This window comes from Lepidochelys kempii, chromosome 23, assembly GCF_965140265.1.
Source record: "Lepidochelys kempii isolate rLepKem1 chromosome 23, rLepKem1.hap2, whole genome shotgun sequence".
Taxonomy (NCBI): domain Eukaryota; kingdom Metazoa; phylum Chordata; order Testudines; family Cheloniidae; genus Lepidochelys; species Lepidochelys kempii.
The window spans coordinates 1,858,452-1,875,050 of NC_133278.1; the positions used below are offsets into that span (position 1 = coordinate 1,858,452).

Sequence of the window (16,599 nt, forward strand, 5' to 3'; positions counted from 1 at the left end):
TTAGTGCAAAAGGATCTTTATATAAGGGGGGGTTGTTCAATGGGGGGCAGGGGAGAGAGACGGGGGAAGACGGGCGGGGGAGCGCTTTGGGGAGCAGGAGGCAGAGGGGCCTCCCTCCCCCCCGCCAGCCCCCAGCGCTCCCCATGGAGCCAGCGATGGGTCCAATTCCCACCGGCCCCCGGCGGCTCTGCGCCCTGCCCGGACAGCGCTGCCCCATGTTACAGAGGGCAGAGGGCACAGGGGCCAGCCCCAGGTCACCAGGGTCAATGGCAGAGCGGGGGAAAGAACCCAGAAGTCCTGCCCCCCCCATGAAACACAGACTGAAACCAGCCCACCAGAGGGGAAAGAGCTCGTGGCCCCTTCCCCACCCCCTGGGCCAGCCCAACTCCCCCCCCAGCCCCGTTCTTACAAAAGAGCCCCATCAAGCAGCTGAAATGTCCACACTGTTAAAGGGGGGAAGGCTTTGCGGTGACCCCCCTGGATCCAAGGGCTTCCCCAGAGCCCCCCCCCGGACCCTGCAGCAGGGGCAGGATCCGTGCAGACCCCTCACACCCCACCCCGCGGCAGGGGGTCCATACAGCACCCAGCCCGCAATGGGGAGCCTGCCCACTCCCTAGAGCCCCGCCCCATGGCAGGGGGTCCGTACAGCACCCAGCCCACGGAGGGGGGCCTGCCCGCTCCCTAGAGCCCCGCCCCATGGCAGGGGGTCCGTACAGCACCCAGCCCACGGAGGGGGGCCTGCCTGCTCCCTAGAGCCCCGCCCCATGGCAGGGGGTCCGTACAGCACCCAGCCCATGGAGGGAGGCCTGCCCGCTCCCTAGAGCCCCGCCCCGCAGCGGGGGGCCTGCCCGCTCCCTAGCACTCCACCCCGTAGCGGGCGAAGTGGCGCAGCACCACGCCCAGCTCCAGGTGCACGGTGCCCGCGGCAGTGGTCTGCAGGCGGTACCGGTCAGCCCCCGTGTAGATCAGGTCGCTGTTCAGCAGCTGGGGCCCCCCGCCCACGAAGAGCTGGGAGAGCCGCTCCTGCCACGAGCCCAGGGGCTGCCAGGTGACGCAGGCCAGCGCGTGCCAGCCCGGGCTGCAGGGCACGTGGCAGACGCCGTAGCCGTACAGCTCCCGGCGCCCAAAGGGGTCCTGGTGCCAGACCTGCACGTGCAGCTTGGGCCAGCCTGACGGCAAGAGAGAGGGGACCCGTCAGTGCCCAGCCCCCTCTGCAAGCCAGGTGCCCCCTGCCCCCCAAGCCAGCCAGTCCTGCCCTGGGGCCGGATGGGAGCGTTCATCCATCCTGGGGACACTTCTGCAGCCGAGGACACAAGGCGCTTCCGGAAGCAGGGGGATGTACGGCTGCACCTGCCCCACCCGGGCTCTGCCCCCCACCCCAGAGCCATCCCCAGCTCCGGCGGGGCCGAAGGGAGGGGAAGAAAAGCCCCGGGGGAGACGGACTGGAAAACAAACGGCCTCTGGTGTCTCACACAACTGGAGCCAAATTCCCTTCACTGAGAGAAACTAACTCACGCCTGGCCAGGGCTGCCACGCACCCCCCGCCCGCCCGAGCCAGGGCTGCCTTCCCCGTCCCTGCCCCACTCTGAGCCAGGGCTTCCTGCCCCCCACCCCCAAAGCTCCCGTCTGGAACCCGCAGCCTTCCCCGGATCTCCTGGGCCATCAGTCCAGGGAACACCGGGCTGGAACCTGCGGAGGGAGGAACTTACCCTGCAGCCCCTTGGTGGCAAAGTGCACGTCGATGGGGTGGGACCAGTAGGCCACATCGTCCAGCTGGGGGTGATCCACCTGCGTCTGCCCCTCCCGCAGGCCGGACAGCAGCTTCCAGGCGCCACCTGGGGGGGGAAGCGCAGTCAGTGAGGGGGGCAGAGGCTTCGGGAAGGGAGCACATGAGAGCTGAGGAGAGAACCCAGGAGTCCTGGCTCCCAGCCCTCCCCCACCCCCCAGCTCTAACCACCAGACCCCACTCCCCTCCCCGAGCCAGGGAGAGAACCCAGGAGTCCTGGCTCCCAGCCCCCCTGCTCTAGCCCACTAGCTCAGGCTCTGGGCCTCTGCAGCCCTGTTGCCCCAGCCCACGAGCGGAGCCCCTCTTTCCCCCGGGGGGCCCCGGCTCACCTGTGTGGATTCCCCACTTGCAGAAGAGGCTGCTGCGGGGGAAGCCGCTGGCTCCCACGATCTGCCCGATGAGGTGCACTTCGGCCATGATCCTGCAGCAGGGGGAGGACAAGGGGCGGGGTTAGAAATAGATCCCAGGAGTCCGGGCTCCCAGCCCCCCCTGCTCTAACCACCAGCCCCCTCGCAGAGCCAGGGAGAGAACCCAGGAGTCCGGGCTCCCAGCCCCCCCTGCTCGAACCATCACCCCCTCCCAGAGCCGGGGAGAACCCAGGAGTCCGGGCTCCCAGCCCCCCCCCCCCCCCTCTAACCACCAGCCCCCTCCCAGAGCCGGGGAGAGAACCCAGGAGTCCGGGCTCCCAGCCCCCCCTGCTCTAACCACCAGCCACCACCCAGAGCGGGGAGAACCCAGGAGTCCGGGCTCCCAGCCCCCCCCTGCGCGAACCATCAGCCCCCTCCCAGAGGCGGGGAGAACCCAGGAGTCCGGGCTCCCAGCCCCCTCCCAGAGGCGGGGAGAACCCAGGAGTCCGGGCTCCCAGAGCCGGGGAGAACCCAGGAGTCCGGGCTCCCAGCCCCCTCCCAGAGCCGGGGAGAACCCAGGAGTCCGGGCTCCCAGCCCCCTCCCAGAGCCGGGGAGAACCCAGGAGTCCGGGCTCCCAGAGCCGGGGAGAACCCAGGAGTCCGGGCTCCCAGCCCCCTCCCAGAGCCGGGGAGAACCCAGGAGTCCGGGCTCCCAGCCCCCTCCCAGAGCCGGGGAGAACCCAGGAGTCCGGGCTCCCAGAGCCGGGGAGAACCCAGGAGTCCGGGCTCCCAGCCCCCTCCCAGAGCCGGGGAGAACCCAGGAGTCCGGGCTCCCAGCCCCCTCCCAGAGGCGGGGAGAACCCAGGAGTCCGGGCTCCCAGAGCCGGGGAGAACCCAGGAGTCCGGGCTCCCAGCCCCCTCCCAGAGCCGGGGAGAACCCAGGAGTCCGGGCTCCCAGCCCCCTCCCAGAGCCGGGGAGAACCCAGGAGTCCTGCTCCCGGCCCTGCCCAGCGCGCGGCTCCGTGTTCCTGTGCGCTGCCGCCCGGCCCGCCCCAGAGGTGGCTGCATCGCCGGACACACCCCGCCCGGGGCTGGGGCGGCGCGTGCTCGGGGCGTGCCGGGGGCGCGCACGGGGAGGCGGCGCGTCCCCCCGCCTCAGCGCGCACCGGGGTGGGGGGGGGGGGAGAGGGGCCACCCCGCGCATGCGCACCGCGCGACGCCCGCCGTGCCCCGCCCCTCGCTGCCCGGGCGCTACGGACCCGCGAGCGACCCCCCGGCCCCGGCCTCGTCTCCAGCCGCCGCTCCCGCGCCCCGCCCGCCGCTGCCACGGCAACCGGGGAGGGCGGGGGCCCCAGCCCAGCGCCGAAGCCGGATTGGCGGGCGGATGAGGCACGTGACGGCGTTTGGGCGGAAGCCCCGCCCAGGAAGGCGGAAAGCGGGCGAGGGTCGCGGCCATCTTGAGCGCGGCAAATGACAGCCATCGTGAGGGCGGCGCCATGTTGGGTGGGTCATGGGAGGAAGGCGGCGCCTCCACTGGGCGGGGCGAAGCCCTGCGGCAGCCATCTTGGGAAGGGCAGAGAGATTGACAGCTGGGGGGCGGGGCTGGGCATCGTGGGAGTGACAGGGAGACCCTGCCCCAGCCAGCCCATAGCTGATGGGCGAGCTAGAGTGGGGGGGAGGGGAACCCGCCCCCCGGCTGCTCCCCCTCCCCATCGCCCTGGCCCCACAGGCAAAGCGCTTCGCCCCAGGAAGCCGAACCCTCGACCAATCCCAGGCCCCCCGATGTGCCCCCCCCAACGTGGGACCAACAAACCCCCCCCTCGGCCGCAGCCAGAGGCGATATCCGACCCCCTGCCCCCCACCTGCCTCCCTGCCCTGCAGGGCCTCGGACTCACGCAGCTGGAGGAGAGACCGGGGGGGGTCACTCACGTGGGGGGGCCCCCTCTGGCTTTGTTAAATCAGCACAAGAAGCCAAGACACAGGTGAGTTGGAGCCTGCAGAGCTCTAGGCCGCGGTGACATCTTGCGGCAGTGAGTTCCGCAGGCCCACCGTGCCGGAGAGAGCCAATTACAGGATAAGACACCCCCCCGGGGGCGGTCCCTCTTGACCTCAGGTGGGTGGCGATTGGCTTGTGCCTCAGAGTGGGCAGGGCTCATACCCACCGCTGATCAGTGAAAATTGATTGGCTTTTGCTCAGACCTCACATTCCTCCTCCAACCAATGAGGTGCATTGCCCAGGCCTGGGCACCCTCCCCTCAGCCACGTCCATGGGCCCAGGGCCATTTCGTTTGCTGGTGACCAGGAATAACCCTTCCCAGCTCAGGGACCCTCCGGGAACCATGGGGCTCTGGCCAGCCCCGGCTCCCTGCATGAGGCCTACGACAGGGGCTGGAAACACCTCTTCCAGCAGCCTGGTTTGCGTTTCCAGGTCCTGCCTAGCACCTGAAAGTGCTAGGGGGTGAACCGCCTTGAGCGAGAGGGAAACTGAGGCACAGAGAGAGATGGCACCTGCCCGAGGTCACAGTGGAAATAAGTGGCAGAACCAGGGAGAGAACCCAGGAGTCCAGGTTCCCTGCCCCCCGGCTCTAACCACAAGACCCCGCTCCCCTCCCAGAGACCCAGGGAGAGAACCCAGGAGTCCAGGTTCCCTGCCCCCCTGCTCTAACCACAAGACCCCGCTCCCCTCCCATAGCCAGGGAGAGAACCCAGGAGTCCTGGCTCCCAGCCCCCCCGCTCTAACCGCTAGACCCCACTCCCCTCCCATAGCCAGGGAGAGAACCCAGGAGTCCTGGCTCCCAGCCCCCCTGCTCTAACCACTGCTCCTCCTTGCCGCTCAGCCAGGCTTCCCTGGGGCGCTTCGCTCTCCTGGCCCCGCGGGTTGACCCTTCTTGCCAGCATCGCGCGGCTGCCGGGCTATTTCCAGCTGCCCGTGGCCAGCCCGCCCCCACCCCCCCAACTCCGAGCTGGGATTATTTCCTGCCTCTTGCAATTAAACTGAAACGCCAGAGTGCAGCGAAGACAACAGAGGCACCTAATGCCCCCGCCCGCCTACCCCCACCTCCATCTGCTTCCCTGCACAGAGAGCCTGCGAGCTGCCTTGGGAGGGGGCGGGGGGCTAGCGAGGGGGAGGGGGCAGCCGGCTGAGCCCTGGCCCATTCCCGCTCTGCATGAATCCCAGTTAGCCCCGTTCCCTTCCTGGTCTGGAGTCCTGGCCAGCCCCACCCTGGGGTGATGCCCAAGGCAGGACGGCCTACAGCGAAGGCCAGTTCCAACCCAGCCCAGGGCCTGCGTCCTGGCGTCAGGGGGTGGCTTGTCAGAGGGCGTGGGATTGCTGGGGCTCAGAGACACCGGGGCCAGCCGGCTCCAGCGCGAGGCCCTCGGAGCAGGGAGCGCTGGCTGGGCTTTTCTCCGGAGAAAGGCTCAGGGACCAGCAGGGCTCGGGGGGAGCCCAGGGCCGGGCTGGCAGGGGCTGCGGGTCGGGAGCAAGGGGCACCGGCAGGGCTGGGGGGCCCAGGGCTGGGGTAGCAGGGGCTGTGGGTTGGGAGTGAGGGGCACCGGCAGGGCTGGGGGGGCCCAGGGCCGGGCTGGCAGGGGCTGTGGGTTGGGAGTGAGGGGCACCGGCAGGGCTGGGGGGGCCCAGGGCCGGGCTGGCAGGGGCTGCGGGTCAGGAGTGAGGGGCACCGGCAGGGCTGGGGGGGCCCAGGGCCGGGCTGGCAGGGGCTGCGGGTCGGGAGTGAGGGGCACCGGCAGGGCTGGGGGGGCCCAGGGCCGGGCTGGCAGGGGCTGCGGGTCGGGAGTGAGGGGCAACGGCAGGGCTGGGTAGCGACGTCTATTAATAGCTGCTGCGATGCTGGTTTGGCAGCAGGACTCCTGGGTCCCTGGTGGCTGCTCCCGCCTCCGCGTGCGTGGGGAGGAGGCGGCGTTGGGGGAGGGGGGGGGCTGTTCGCACCCAGATCGGGGCCTTTCGGTAACTCAGCACCCCATTGGCAGGAGGGAGACGGTTCCTTGGCCCCCCCGGCGCTGCTTGGCCCCCTTACTTTCAGCTCATGGATTCTCCCCCCCACCCAGCACGTTCCCTCCCCTGCTCCCCGGGCACTTCACGGAGCGGGGGGGGGGTCACCAGCCCCCCTTTCCAGCTGTGGAGACCGCGACACAGAGCAAGGACTGGAGCCCTGGGGCCCAGTCTAGGGCCCTGTCCACTAGGCCACGCTGCCAATCTTCCCCCTCCCGCCACCCTGGCCGGCTGAAGTCCCCCCGGGAGGGCCTGGCAGGGGGTTCCGGGCCCCCAGAATGGATCAGACCAGCCGTCCGTCACGCTGAGCCCCCCAGACACCATCCATCTGCCTCCCCTCTCCATGCACCCCCTGCAATGGGGGGTGGGGGCGGGGCCCAGCTGGGGGGGGGCAGGCTGTGCAGTGGGCAGCCTACCCCAGACCCCTCCACCCCCAGCAGCTCGGCTGGGGGCCCTGGGGGCAGAACCTGCAGCTTGGGGGGGGGAACGCGGGGGGGGAATTGCTTGTGCCACCCCCTCCCCCTCCCCCTCCCCCTCCCCCGCCTGTCTGTGAGCAGCTGGCTGGTGGCTGCCCAGCGCTGTGGGGGGGCGGGGGGAGGGTGACAGTTCCAGCAGATGGCAAAGGGGGGGAGGGGAGCTGGGGGGAGGTAAACGGAGAACGCGGGGGGGGGGGTGCTGAGTCCACAGGGCTGGACAGAGGCTGCGACTCCCCACGTGACCCCCAGCCTGCCCCCCCGCCGCCAGGCCTGGGCCCAGCATCCCCAGCAAAGGGCAATAACGCCCCCGAGGTGGGGGAGGGACTCCCCAGGGCAGGGCCCAGCCCCTGCAGGGTCTCTGCAGGGTCTGTGCAGCGCCTGGCACCGGGGCGGGGGGGGGCTCCAGCTCTCGGCCCGGTGGCGCCTTCAGGCCCTGTGGGAGACAGGCCCTGCCCCACAGAGCCTGGCGACCTCAGGGGCCACCAAACATAGACCCATCAAAGCCGCCCTCGCAAGCCAGCGGTGCCCCTCACTCCCGACCCGCAGCCCCTGCCAGCCCACCCCTGGGCTCCCCCCTGCCCTCCAGCTCTGCTGGTGCCCCTCACTCCCGACCCGCAGCCCCTGCCAGCCCACCCCTGGGCTCCCCCCTGCCCCCCAGCTCTGCCGGTGCCCCTCACTCCCGACCCGCAGCCCCTGCCAGCCCGGCCCTGGGCTCTCCCCTGCCCCCCTGCCCCCCAGCTTTGCCGGTGCCCCTCACTCCCGACCTGCAGCCCCTGCCAGCCCACCCCTGGGCTCCCCCTGCCCCCCAGCTCTGCCGGTGCCCCTCACTCCCGACCCGCAGCCCCTGCCAGCCCACCCCTGGGCTCCCCCCTGCCCTCCAGCTCTGCCGGTGCCCCTCACTCCCGACCCGCAGCCCCTGCCAGCCCGGCCCTGGGCTCTCCCCTGCCCCCCTGCCCCCCAGCTTTGCCGGTGCCCCTCACTCCCGACCCGCAGCCCACCCATGTGCCAGTTCCCTTCCCTCCCCCACCTCCCCCCCACGCACGGAGCCCACTATGAATGATTCATCAGGCCCCGAAGCGTTACTCTTGAAGGAGCCCGGCTGCTACAGCCCCCGGCTGGGCTCTGCTTCTCCAGCCCCCTCAATCTTCCATGGGCCCCTCGGCTCACAGGCCGGCCGGGGACGCGAAGCCGGGGCCAGCCCTTGTGCAAGGAGCTGGCTGGGTCAGCTGGGGCCGGCGGCCTCCCAGAGGGAAGGCCCTGGCCACTGGGAAGCAATGGGCCCCCCGACCTGTGGAAGGGGGAGCCCAGGGCTGGGCTGGCAGGGGCTGCGGGTCGGGAGTGAGGGGCACCGGCAGAGCTGGGGGGCCAGGGCCGGGCTAGCAGGGGGCTGCGGGTCGGGAGTGAGGGGCACCGGCAGAGCTGGGGGGCCAGGGCCGGGCTAGCAGGGGGCTGCGGGTCGGGAGTGAGGGGCACCGGCAGAGCTGGGGGGCCAGGGCCAGGCTAGCAGGGGGCTGCGGGTCGAGAATGAGGGGCACCCGCAGAGCTGGGGGGCAGGGGGGAGCCCAGGGCCGGGCTGGCAGGATTCCCTGCCCCCTGGCATTGGCTGGGTCCATGGGATGACACCGCCCGGGCTCTGCCCCCCCCGTCCCCAGGTGCTCAGCGGGGAGACCCCGTCAGCGGTCAGGGCGATTCTTCAGCCCGGTTAATTCGCTCCCTGCATCTGCCCCCCCCAGCCGGGGAGAGAACCCAGGAGTCCTGGTTCCCATACCCCTCACATCTCTACATTGTCGGGGGGGGGGGCAGGTCTCACTGCCACGCCAGGTCCCCTAATGCTGGTAACAAAGCAGTGATGCAAACCCCCCCCAGCGCCTCCCCCCGCTTTCCAGCCCCCCCCCCCCCGCCGCCCCCGGCCCAGGCGCGTGGGAGCGAGCCCGGAGCAGGCAGCGCTTCTGGGGACCCCCAGCCCCCCACCCCCTCTGCGAGCCTGCCCCCCAGCCCCTCCCAGCCCCCCCGAGCCTGCCCCTTGCGGGGGGCGGGGGGCGGAGCCGGGCTGCGGCTGCATCGCGGAGCTGCTGCGGGCTCCGTGCGGGGGGCGCGGGACGTGCGGGGCCGGGGGATTTTCGCCTCTCCTGCCGCGGGGGGGCCGGGGGCCCGGAGCAGCCCCCCGGGATGGGGGCTTGGGGGGGCTGCAGAGCGGCTGGCGGGGGCCCGGCGGGCGGAGGCGGGCGCTGAGGTGCCGGTAAGTGCCGGGGGCAGAGCCGGCCAGGGGGGGTCCCTGGAGCCGGGCAGGGGGGCAGGGCCCCGGCGGGTGTCAATGGGGCCGGACCCATGGCTGGGGTCAGTCGCTGGAGACGCTCGTTACCTCAGCTGCGGATCTGGCCCAGAACTGAGGCGGGAGGGGGCTGCTAAGCTCAGCACAGCGCCCCCCCCGCAACCTCTCCCCGAATCCGAAGGGGTCCGGGCAGAGCCGCACCCCCTGTCCCTAGCGGGGGGGACACAGGTTCCGGTGCGGGGGGGGGGGACACGAGTCAGTGTCTTTCCCAGCTGATTGCGTGGGGGGCGGGGGGGTGAGAAGCCAAATCTCCTTCCTGCCCCTCCACAGGGGGCTCTGCCCCCCCATTCACGACCTCACCTATTGCCATAGGAGCGACTAACTCGGGGGGGGAGAATGGGGCTGCCCCCCCAGGTAAAGTCTGGGCTCCCCCAGGGCCAAGGCTGGGCATGGGGCCGCGATCCCAGAGCTTCGGGTGGGTTCCTTTGTTTTGTGAGTGCGGTCCGTGGGGCAGCCCCCCAGCTGGGGTCCGTCGGCCGTCGCTCCGTTGGGGTCCGTGGGGCAGCCCCCCAGCTGGGGTCCGTCGGCCGTCGCTCCGTTGGGGTCCGTGGGGCAGCCCCCCAGCTGGGGTCCGTCGGCCGTCGCTCCGTTGGGGTCCGTGGGGCAGCCCCCCAGCTGGGGTCCGTCGGGGTCGCCACACGCTGGAGCTCGGCACCTTGCAGACCCAGGGCCGACGCTGCGGCCCCCCTGCCCCGGTGGCCGGAGCCGGGGGCCCTGCCCGCGGGAAGGAGCTGGGTCTGGCGGGGCCCCGCCGGGCTGGGACGCGGATTGACCAGCCCCGGCCCACGGGCGCCAGGCAGGGGGGTGCGACCTCTGCTTGGGGGCAGCGCCGGGCACAGAAGCGGGGCTGGGAGCCGGTGGCCAGTCTGCAGCGGAGCTGGCCCAGGGAGCGGGAGAGAAACCTGCCCCCCCCGCACCCCCCCGGCCGGCTTCCCACGCCCCAGGGGGTGGCGCAGATTCCGGGGGCTCCCCAGCGCCGCCCGGCCCAGCTCCGAGTCCCTCACCAAAGCCCCGGGGAGCGATGGGAGCTCATGGACCCGGGCAGCTGGGCTGGGTAGATGTGGACGGGGAGAGGAGTGGGGTCTAGGGGCTAGAGCAGGACTCCTGGGTTCCATTCGCAGGTTTACCACTGACTGACACCAGGGGCTCCGGCCCCTCCCTTTCCCCTCTCCGTGACTCAGTTTCCCCAGCACCAGCTTGCTTCTGGGCGGGCGGGGACTGGAGGCCAAATTCATCCCAGCGCCCTGTGCCGCTCCCCCCGGGCGCCAGATACCGCCCCCCCCCAGGACTCAGCGCGTCCTTCCCCGCACCTCCCCCGAGCCCTCCGCCTCCTGCCGCCCCGACCCCACCGCCCGGCTGCTCCTTAGGGCCCCGCCCGCCCTCCTGCCCCCCAGAAGCGGCGGAGCAAATCGGCAGCCGGCTGCAGGAGCGAGAAGATTGGCACAAAACCGGCAGCCGGGCGGGGAGGAGAAGCCTCCGGGGCATGTGCGCTCCGGGGCAGGGGCCGGCTGCCGGAGATCATGGGCGACTCTGCGCCGCTTGGAGAACAGCTTCCCTTCCCTGGGGGGGCCCTGCAGGCAGCCGGTCTAACTCTGCGCGAAAGCAGCTCCAGCCCCCTCCAGGCAGCCGCCAGCGAAAGGCGCTGGGCGAGGCAGGGACCCACGGTTGCAACGAATGGTCTAATCGGCACCTGGGCTCCCAGCATCAAGACCCAGGGCTCTTTGCTTCGGCCAGGCGGGGAGCAGCTGGACTTTGTCCAGGCCCCCGGGGTCTCTGGGAGGGAAGTGGGGTCTAGTGGTTAGTGCAGGAGGCTGGCAGCCAGGACTCCTGGGTCCCTTGGCCAGCTCTGCGAGGCCTTCCCCTTGTGTGTCATAGGGACAACGCTCCTCCCTTCCTCGCGTGCAGGGGAGAACAGCCTGGCACCGCTGCCAGCGGAGGGAGCCACTCCTCCTGCTCCAGCCTGGGAGTCTCCTTTTTTTGTGCCCCTACAGATTCATCCTGTTTATCCCTTACTCCCCCCCACCAGGTGACCTGGGAGCCCAAGACCGCGCCGGACGCCCTGCCGGAGCAGGGATCTCCCCCCGCCTCATGGAGAACAGCCACGAACTACAGCGCCCGCTGCTGGCCAAACCCTCCGGGGGCGCCCTGGCTGGGGAGGCGCGGCGGGAACACCCCGGCTTCTTCTCTCGGCCCGGCTGGAGGCGCCTGCCCCCGCCACCCCCCGAACTGGCCCAGCAGCTGCTGGACGCAGGGACCCTGCAGAGGACAGTGGAGCCACTGGGCAGCCCCGAGCCGGCCCCCCCACCGGGCTCCACATGGAAGACCGGGGAGCCCCCCAGCTGGAGGAAGCAGGGGTACTGCGAGACGGCTTTTGGGGAGCCGGCCGAGCGCCCCAAGAAGCTCTGCCTGGAGAAGGACATTCACACGGTCTGCTGCGAAGTGGGGGATGGAGAGCTGCTGCCTGAGTTCGAGGTGAGGGGGGGCTGGGAACCCAGGCGTCCGGCTGAGCCCTGCCAGCAGCTGGAGGGCACTGGCCTGGGGGATGAATCACTAGCCACCTGCCATCGCTCCGTGAGCTCCAGGGACTGGCTCACGAGCCCGGTCAGTAAATCAATGGCCTGCAGTGGGGCTGGTCACAGTCCACGCTATCCCGGAGGGTCTTTGGGGTTCCCTGCTCACCGGGTCTGGGGAGCAGTACCGGGTTTACAATGGCACGAGTGGGGCCCCTGGGACTGGTGCAGAAGCCTGGCCAGTCTCAGTCAGTTGTGGGGGGGACAGTGTGGGGGGCTTGGCTGGGCCCCTCCAGGCAAGTGGGTCTTGAGGGACCCGGGCCGGGGCAGGCCCTGGCCTGGCTGATCGCGCCACTCCGGAGTTGGTGGGTGTTGGGTGGGGGGGCCGGGGCTGCGTGACGCGGCCTGGGCCCGCCCCCGAGGGGAAGGGGCAGGCTGGCAGCACGGGGCCGGGCAGGCCACTGTGCGTCTGGCAACTGCCAGTTTGTAAATAGTGCCCCGGCGCTGGGCTGGGCGGAGCGGGGCGACCCCTTCCATGCCCCATTGCCCCTGGCTGGCCCCTCGCTCTGGGGACCAACCCCGCCCCCCACCGCGCCATGCACCATTGCCCACATGGGGGCCCACAAATGATTAATCTGGCCCTGCCCAGGAGCGTCCAACCAGGCCCTCACCACAGGGCTGAGCTCCGTAGCCCGGGGACCCTGCCCTGCAGCCGAGGGGCCCTAGACTCAGGGTTCAGAGCTCTGCTCCTCTGATGCAGAGGTGTAGCTGGGAGCCAGGACTCCTGGGTTCTCTCCCCAGCTCTGGGAGTGGAGTGGGGGCTAGTAGTCAGAGCAGGGGGCTGGGAGCCAGGACTCCTGGGTTCTATTCCTGGCTCAGGGAGGGGAGTGGGGGCTAGTAGTCAGAGCAGGGGGCTGGGAGCCAGGACTCCTGGGTTCTATTCCTGGCTCAGGGAGGGGAGTGGGGGCTGGTGGTCAGAGCAGGGGGCTGGGAGCCAGGACTCCTGGGTTCTCTCCCCAGCTCTGGGAGTGGAGTGGGGGCTAGTAGTCAGAGCAGGGGGCTGGGAGCCAGGACTCCTAGGGTCAACCCTGGCGGCCAGGGGAGCGCACTCCCCCCACCCCCTGATCTGGATTCCCGCCCCCCCCACATCCCCCACCCAGAACGACTCGGCGAGCGAGAGTGAGAGCGACAGCGACTTCGGCCTGATGCTGCCGCAGGATCACCTGGGCCTGGCCGTGTTCTCCATGCTCTGCTGCTTCTGGCCCCTGGGCATCGCCGCCTTCCACCTGTCCCAGAAGGTGAGCGGGGCAGGGACAGGTGCGGCCCACCCGGGAGACGAGTTTGCTGGGCCTCCACCTAGCCCCTCCCCTCCCCACCCCGCAGTAAAATCTGGACAATCTGCATACATTATGGGAGATATTTGCATAACTTCCTCTGCCCCCCCAAAACTGGTCCAGTCCCTCAGGGGGCCCCCAACCCCACACAGGGCACTGTCACAGTGCCCCCCCCCGGCCCCCCCATCCCCAGAGCTTGGGGGGGGGTCAGGGCAGAAGGGGCACTGCGTGGCCCATAGGGCCTATGGGGTGAGAGGATCTGGCCTGGGAATGGGGCGGGGGGTGTCTCCGGGTACCCAGCTGTGGACGGGGGCCCAGGCTGGGGCTGGATCAGGGTACCCGGCGGGGCAGGGGGCAGATGGCGGGGGGATCTAAAGCATACGGGAGGTGTGTGGGGGGCGTCATGGGGTATCCAGCCAGGGGTGGGGCTATCCATGGGGGGGGTGTCTCGAGGGGGGGAGGTCTCAGGGGATTCCTCCTCCCCCCTCTAACCGGCTCTCCCCTCCCCCAGACCAACAAGGCCTCGGCGGAGGGCGATTTCCCGGGGGCGCGGGCGGCCTCGCGTCGGACCTTCGCGCTGGCCGTGCTCTCCATCCTGCTCGGAGTCTGCACCTACATTGGGGCCGTGGTGGTGCTCATCGCTTACCTGTCCGACAAGGGCCCCCCCTAGCGCCCCCGGGGGCCGGACAGCCGGGGGCCGGCCCAGCTGCCACGGGGACGGAGGCCAGCAGAGAGAATTGGACTAGCAGTTCCCTCCCCCGCCACCAGAGACATGGGCCCGGACGCCCGGGTTCACCAGGAGCAGGGTTTGGGAGCCTGGTTCGTGGTGACCGACCAGACCCACTTCCTTCCTCCTTCACTGCACCTCCAAACTGTATCCCCATTTTGTATGTCCCCCGCCCCCCAGCCTTCCACTCAGGGTTGCGATCAGTCCAACGGGGGCGCCCTACCCAGTAAAGGCCCCATCCACTTTGCCCGCATCTGCTGGGCAGCAAGGGGTCAGCCCCAGAGGGGAGGGGAAGGGTTAATGCCCCAGGCGGGGGTGCTGCTTTCCCACTGCCCCCAGGGGGTGGAGGCCCATAGAGAGGCCGTGGGTTATCTCCTGGAGCCAGGGGGCTGGGAGCAGGACTCCTGGGTTCAATCCCTAGCTTCAGGGGAGAGAGGTCTAGTGGGTTACAGGGTGGAGGCTGGAAGCCAGGACACCTGGGTTCAATCCACAGCTGGGGGGTTAGGGCTAGTGGGTTACAGGAGGGGGAAGAGCTGGAAGCCAGGACACCTGGGTTCTATCCCTGGCTGTGGAAGGGGCATGGGGTCCTGTGGTTAGAGCAGGGGGGGTTGAGGAGCCAGGACTCCTGTGTTCTCTACCCGACTCCCTGTCTGACCTCAGCAAATCCCTCCCCCTCTTGGTGCCTCAGTTTCTCCCTCCAACCCCATGACATCCTCACGGTTGAGACAATTCATCCTCAAACGAAGCAGGATGCAGCCGCTTCCATCCTGCGGCAGCCAAGTAAGTCTCCCGCGCTCTCCGCTGTGGGGGGATGCGGCCGTGGTCCTGCCCCACTGGCTGCAGGCTCTCCCCTCGGGCCCGGAGCATCTGAGCGGCCCTGCAGCTCCACCCCAGCTTGATGGGCCCTCACCAGCCCTGCTCTGGCTTTTTCAGTGAAAGCCTTAAATGTTCCCTTGATCCCCGCTCAGGCGGAAAACTTCCCCAGGAGACGGCGTGGCTGGCTGGCTCACCAGCTCTGCTCTGACGGCGGGGAAACCGCGAAGATCCACCCCACCCCGGTGCTCCCCCATCCCACTCCTCCCTCCCCGCTCACCGGAGATTGGGGGAGAGACAGCGAAGCCCCTGCTCAGCCAGGGGAAATAGTGGCTTGGTGCCGGCTGGTGCTTTCAAGAGGCACGGCTGGGTGGGTTTAACGGGTCTGCTCGCACGGTACAGCAGCGCCGAGCTTGAGCAAACGGGGCCAGGCCCCCAGCGGCTGGGAATCAGCGTCGCTCCCATTGGAGTCAATGGGGCCAGGCCCCCAGCGGTTGTGAGTCAGCAACAGAAAGTAAATTAGAGCAGCTGAACTGCGCTCAGAAGCTAGTCTAGGTTCACACTAGTGTCAGCAGGAGAATTTGGCCCTAATTTGGTTCAGGCTGGTGCCACTCCCAGGATAGCAGCCCCCACCGCGCCCCTCTCAGGCCAGGTTTTCTAAACCCCGCACCCCACAGAAAGCTTGGGGTTAAAAACCTGTCTGCTGAGTTTGAGCCAAGCCTTCCCTTCCCACTGCGACAGCCCAGCCCTGGGCCAGAGCGGGGTGCCCGGCCTGCAGGGCGCACACGGCCCCCCAGCGCATTTCGGGAGGCCCCTGAGCCGCGCACGGCCCCCCAGCACATTTCGGGAGGCCCCTGGGCCGGCTTCAACACAATCTACTCACAGCCGATTCCTTAGCGCTTGGTGGTCACGTTTACAGCAGTTTAGGTCACACACGAGTGCGTAAACAGCCAAGATTAGACAAAGAACCCAGCTAAACACACATGAAACAAGCAGAACTTGAAATACACGTGCCCCACTCGAGATGGCTGCATCTCAGTGCAGGGTGAGGGATCCATGTATGAACAGCCCGTGCCCCACTCCACCCCAGAGGCAGCTGCATCTAAGCATTGGGTGAGGGGTCCCTGCACAAAGTCCCCGTGCCCCACCCCAGAGGTGGCTGCATCTCAGCTCCCGGAGACAGGTCCCTGTATCTACAATGCTGTAGCAACTGGAAGAGCATTAACCTTCGCAGCACCCCTGAAAACGGCAGGGGGGATTGCGAGCGGAGAACTGCTCCAGACAGATTTTTCAAACCCAGGCAGCAGATTGAGCCTCCCCCCCACCGCAGAAATTAACTGGAGTCACGCGGCTAAATCCACTGGGCAGATGTGAAATGTCACGGCCCAGCTGGCTGGGTTGTTTCAGTGCAGAGCCCCAGGGTGGGGGCCGGGTGCCGGCTTTACTTTTCGGCCAGCCCAGGCTGAGTCCTGCTGGGCTGGGCCTGGACCACTTGCGGCTCATGGGTCCGACACCCCCACCGTGGCTGGGAAAGATAGGGCAGGGCTGCGGGGAGTCGAGCTGGGGGTGCCGCTCTCAGCCTGGCGGGACAGCGGCTGGGGTCTAGCCTGAGCCCAACACCCCCACGAGTTATTAAGTCATGCAGATCTCTCTCCACTGCCTGCTGGGGGTTTTCGGGGTGGGTGGGTTTGCCACAAGGTGCGAGCATAAAAGAATAAATCCCGTTCCCCGCAGCCAGAGTCACGTCACTGGCTGGGCTTGGGGAGCGTGAGGAATGAGCCATTGGGGTGCAACTTCATTTTTGGCTACAGGGCCTGAGGAACGGGGGTGTTCAGCAGGGTCCCCCCAGCCTGCACCGAGGGGCCGCGCCCGGGCTGGGAGGGTCAGGGGGCGTAGTGTGAAAATGGGAGGAGGTTGGAAAGGGGGCAAGCAGACGGGTTAGGGCAGGAGACGCACACGGAGCCGACAGGCAAATACAATCATTTCATCAAAGCGATTAGGCTCCTTAACCAAAGCAGCGGCCTGGCTCTGCCAAGGAGGCTGCTGACGGTGAAGGGGGGGGAGCCCCATGATTTCAGGGGGGAGGAGAATCCCACCCCCCAGAATCCAGAGGGGGCACGGCCGGGGGTCTTGCCGGCTACCTCCTCGCAGGCTGTAACTGCAGGGGACCCGCGAACACAGGCCGTGGCTGCTCTGGGGTGGAGCACAGCGAGGGTGCAACACGGGGACTGCAGCCGACAGAAGAAGGAGAGGACCCCAGGG

At 69.3% G+C, this 16,599-nt stretch overlaps 2 protein-coding genes across 4 annotated transcripts; one reads left to right on the forward strand and one right to left on the reverse strand.

Moving 5' to 3' along the window:
- B9D2 (B9 domain containing 2) lies at positions 1 to 3,491 on the reverse strand. 2 transcript variants are annotated; one of them, XM_073321848.1, is made up of 4 exons: positions 3,393 to 3,491; positions 2,116 to 2,207; positions 1,710 to 1,835; positions 1 to 1,169 (listed from the first exon to the last, which is right to left on the reverse strand). In XM_073321848.1, the coding sequence occupies exons 2-4, from the start codon at positions 2,201 to 2,203 to the stop codon at positions 856 to 858; spliced, it is 528 nt and encodes a 175-aa protein (XP_073177949.1). In that variant the 5' UTR covers positions 2,204 to 2,207; positions 3,393 to 3,491; the 3' UTR covers positions 1 to 855. The 2 variants fall into 2 exon arrangements, with proteins under 2 accessions (XP_073177949.1, XP_073177950.1); XM_073321849.1 differs by lacking the exon at positions 3,393 to 3,491 and adding an exon at positions 3,214 to 3,295.
- A 5,282-nt stretch (positions 3,492 to 8,773) lies between these two features.
- TMEM91 (transmembrane protein 91) lies at positions 8,774 to 16,115 on the forward strand. 2 transcript variants are annotated; one of them, XM_073321354.1, is made up of 4 exons: positions 8,774 to 8,860; positions 10,980 to 11,425; positions 12,624 to 12,761; positions 13,309 to 16,115. In XM_073321354.1, exons 2-4 carry the CDS (start codon positions 11,042 to 11,044, stop codon positions 13,465 to 13,467), a joined length of 681 nt encoding a protein of 226 aa, XP_073177455.1. In that variant the 5' UTR covers positions 8,774 to 8,860; positions 10,980 to 11,041; the 3' UTR covers positions 13,468 to 16,115. The 2 variants fall into 2 exon arrangements, with proteins under 2 accessions (XP_073177455.1, XP_073177456.1); XM_073321355.1 differs by having other exon boundaries at positions 8,799 to 8,860; positions 10,945 to 11,425.
- The last annotated feature ends 484 nt before the right edge of the window (positions 16,116 to 16,599 follow it).

Coding starts and splice junctions, on each gene's coding strand:
- TMEM91 (XM_073321354.1), top strand. CDS start 11,042: ATGGAGAACAGCCACGAACTACAGCGCCCGCTGCTGGCCAAACCCTCC. Junction 11,426..12,623: donor AGCTGCTGCCTGAGTTCGAG/GTGAGGGGGGGC, acceptor TCCCCCACCCAG/AACGACTCGGCGAGCGAGAG. Junction 12,762..13,308: donor CCTTCCACCTGTCCCAGAAG/GTGAGCGGGGCA, acceptor CCCCTCCCCCAG/ACCAACAAGGCCTCGGCGGA.
- B9D2 (XM_073321848.1), bottom strand. CDS start 2,203: ATGGCCGAAGTGCACCTCATCGGGCAGATCGTGGGAGCCAGCGGCTTC. Junction 1,836..2,115: donor CAAGTGGGGAATCCACACAG/GTGAGCCGGGGC, acceptor TTCCCCCCCCAG/GTGGCGCCTGGAAGCTGCTG. Junction 1,170..1,709: donor TGCCACCAAGGGGCTGCAGG/GTAAGTTCCTCC, acceptor TCTTGCCGTCAG/GCTGGCCCAAGCTGCACGTG.